We start from the raw sequence: 3,781 nt of genomic DNA on the forward strand, positions 1-3,781 counted from the left end.
AGCCTAGATAGTTTAATTGAATTTAATTATGTTTTATTTTTCAACAGAAGGACGTCCATGTATAAACTTCAAATGGAAAGCTACAGATTCAAGAATGGCACAACTGATTCTGAAATAAGAATTATGCACCTATATGAAAAGGGAATTGCATTGTCCATGTAACTTGGAGCTGTCATATCTTACATGAAGCTATTCTGAAGTAACCACTACTTTTTCTCGTTAATCTTCTTCTTGAGCCACCCACTTAGTGCTGTTTTCGTTTTCGTTCACTCCTTCATAGAAGCAGCACTCCTCGTGAAAGAACAAGTTTTGTTGTAGTTAGTATCTCCTACAAATTCTTGTTTTAATGCAGATACGTGTTCCTTTTCGGGAGTTGGAGCACTGCCTTAATTCTTCATTGTTTCTTTCTGCTGATAGTCGTCCAACACTGGAAGCTCTTTACTGAAATGAACATTATTCTGCTCCTCTACAGAAACATCTTGGGAATCACTTTTATCCGTGCTGTTAGATTTTTGTGCTGTTCTGGTCTCTCCCATCACTGGCAACTCTGGTTTTGGAAGACTTAGACCAGGAAAAATTTGCGAAATGCTGAAAGAACTTCTGGTGGCATCACGAACCAATTCTTTCCATGAAGATTTTTGTCGCCATGCAGCACCTCTGACATAAATATCTACAGGTCCATCTAAATTGTCAGTGGAAATTTTATCCAGCTCCTCATGCTGATCTGGTACTTTCTCTTCATATTCAACTTTATCCAGCTCTTCATGCTGATCTGATACTTCCTCATCGCTTGATACGTCATCTTCAGATTCAACTTTATCCAGCTCTTCATGCTGATCTGATACTTCCTCATCGCTTGATACGTCATCTTCAGATTCAACTTTATCCAGCTCTTCATGCTGATCTGATACTTCCTCATCGCTTGATACGTCATCTTCAGATTCAACTTTATCCAGCTCTTCATGCTGATCTGATACTTCCTCATCGCTTGATACGTCATCTTCAGATTCAACTTTATCCAGCTCTTCATGCTGATCTGATACTTTCTCATCATTTGATACTTCATCTTCAGATTCAACTTTATCCAGCTCTTCAAGGTGATCTGATACTTTCTCATCGTTTGTTACTTCATCTTTTTCGTCAGAGGAGAACTCACTAACACCATCAGAGCCATACTGCATCTCTTTACCAGGAATAGCACCCAGCAAAACATCCAATACACTGAATGTAGCACCACTACTAGCACTAACGAGATCTTTCCATGGAGACTTCTTTCGCAATTTGGTACTTCTATTTAATAGCTGGCTATCTCGTTTGAATTCCAAACTCTGCTTTGCTTCAGCTTTAGACAGCAAAGTATGTACCTCACCATCTTTAACCTCTGAAGGTGCTTTATGCTTTCTGTTTGAGGGCATCATCCTTCCTTGCTTTTGTATCTGTAGCAAGTCGTGATTCCTTGGATAGCGAATTCTGAATAGCTGTGATTGCTTCCAGGGTTGGATCTTTGAACATAGTGTTTCTATCCTTTGCACCGGCCACTACATTGATAATAAGGTTTTCATCATCGTCATCGATTTCTTGGTCAACAAAATCTTCATTAGCCTGAATAGCTGTCATTGCTTCCTGGATTGTATCTTTTACCATAGTCGTTCTATCATTTGCACCAGCCACCACACGGAGAATGAGGTTATCATCATCTCCCATTTCTTGGTTGACTAGATTCTTGTCATGATCAACTGTGCCATTTGAGCTTTGAACTTCCTTAGATAATTTAAAATATCTAGGGGTTTTCTCAGAGTAGTTATCCCTCTCAAAAATTCTGTTCAACACTATTTTCATAATATTCAGCTCGTTCTCATCCATTCCACCATTCTTTGAGTCATAATTATAAAGTGATTTTTGTTTGTCTGCATAAGTAGTAACAGAGTGCTCTTCACAATCAATCACAAAAATGGATAGGTAAAGAAGGAACTTCCACTCGCTGAAAACTGTATTTATGCTTGCCAGATCCTCTAAGAGACACTGGTTTTATCTTTCCTAACTTTGGGAAGTAAATCCCAATCTGCGCTTCATCCAATTTGGAGCCTTTCTTCTGACTTTTCAGATGAGTCGAAGGGTTGGAGATGGTCTAAACCACCAACATATATTCTTACCGTTCTCTTCGTTGATGCATTGCCTCCTTCGCCCGTCGCCATCTCTGCCCGTGCTGCCATGTCCAACGCAATCAAGCTCCCTGGTTAAAATTATAGTGGCAGCAAACGAAGTCATCACTTTAATCAATGTTTTCTAGGTAAAAATTATGGGCGAAAATTGGGCGGATTGACTTAAATTTAGACGATCAAAATGGGTTAAGATAATAAATCAGTCAAGACCCCACCTAATTTAAATTTGTTTGGGACAAAATAGATTTGATCAAAATGGGTTAGTAACGGGTCATAACTCAATCTGTCTAATTTTTACTAAGTTTTAATAATTTTATTTGTTATTTTATAAATTTTTAATAACTAATAAAATTACTATTTTTTCTTTAATATAACCTATAAAATAAAAAATAAAAAGCTTTTTAAAATCGTTTTAATAAGATTTTTCAAAAATCAATTTTTAAAGTGGGTTGGATTGAGCTAACTAATGGACGGATTAATAACCAACCCAAATCTAAATAAGTTGGATCGGGTTGGGTGGATTAGATTTGATTTTGGATGAGTTAGGAGAATATGAAAAGACTTGTTATGAGACCAACAATTAGCATTAATTTTTTTTACGTTCATAACGTCAAAATAGTTGTGTAAAATAAGTTTTTCATTATAGATTTATTTACAAATTTAAAATAATTTATTAAATTATATTAATACAACAACGAACTAAAACTAATTTTTTTTTTATCAAAATTTCTAACTAAATCAGATTAGACCAAAAACATTATCTTTTAATATCACAAAATAATATGCGATATTCATTGAAATTCTAATAGAAATTAGAAATTAAACCTAATAAATAGTATAAATTATACTTAATATTTTTAAAAATAAATAAAAGGAAAAAATTTACACTAATTATATGTTAATTCATGTAATGTGCACTCTTTTATTGTAGGCAAATAAGCCGATGCAAAAATGAGATTTCCTACGTCTACACCATTCCACATTTATTTGAATTTATTCCGTTCACATATATTTAAGATTACCTCATTTATCTACGTACTTTATTGCTATTTCTATTCATAATTACTAAAATTAAATAGTTGATGTTTAACACTATACAAAAACACATAATTAACAAGTCAAGTATAATATTTTTTTTGTCAAATATAAAATGTAGATAATTGTACAATTTTTTTTAAAAACGAACAAAATATTCCGTACATGTCAACTATTCTGATTTCGTTTTATTTTTTTCACAATCAATGATGATCTTTATCATTTGCTACCATAGTTAATATTTAAGAATAGGGTAAATAGTGATTTTAATTCTTGATATAATGTGTAATTATAGTTTTTATCCGTGTATTATGGTACTTGTTCTAAATATTTACCAAACTTAATGTAATCACTATTGTACCAAATTGATTAGAAATAGAGATGCTAACTCCAATATTTCATCTGGACAAGGGAGCTCCATTGACAGAGTACACACTTCGTCTGATAGGTTCACCTTCTTTGTCTGTCTTGAAAACTTTTCACAAAAGGATCATGCACAACAAAAATGTTATCGACCAATAATTGAAATATTAATCTTTGGGTTTCTTCTACCAACAGTACAATGATACGACATGAGTTGAGCT

General features: G+C 33.7%; 1 protein-coding gene across 1 annotated transcript; it reads right to left on the bottom strand.

Annotated features, from left to right (window-relative positions):
- Nucleotides 1-386: 386 nt before the first annotated feature.
- LOC107059321 (histone-lysine N-methyltransferase SETD1B-like) lies at nucleotides 387-2,268 on the bottom strand. Its single transcript, XM_015305833.1, has 3 exons — nucleotides 2,154-2,268; nucleotides 1,543-1,931; nucleotides 387-1,436 (listed from the first exon to the last, which is right to left on the bottom strand). Exons 1-3 carry the CDS (start codon nucleotides 2,266-2,268, stop codon nucleotides 387-389), a joined length of 1,554 nt encoding a protein of 517 aa, XP_015161319.1.
- Between the last annotated feature and the right edge of the window lie 1,513 nt (nucleotides 2,269-3,781).

This window comes from Solanum tuberosum, unplaced genomic scaffold (genome assembly GCF_000226075.1).
Source record: "Solanum tuberosum cultivar DM 1-3 516 R44 unplaced genomic scaffold, SolTub_3.0 scf01140, whole genome shotgun sequence".
NCBI lineage: Eukaryota > Viridiplantae > Streptophyta > Magnoliopsida > Solanales > Solanaceae > Solanum > Solanum tuberosum.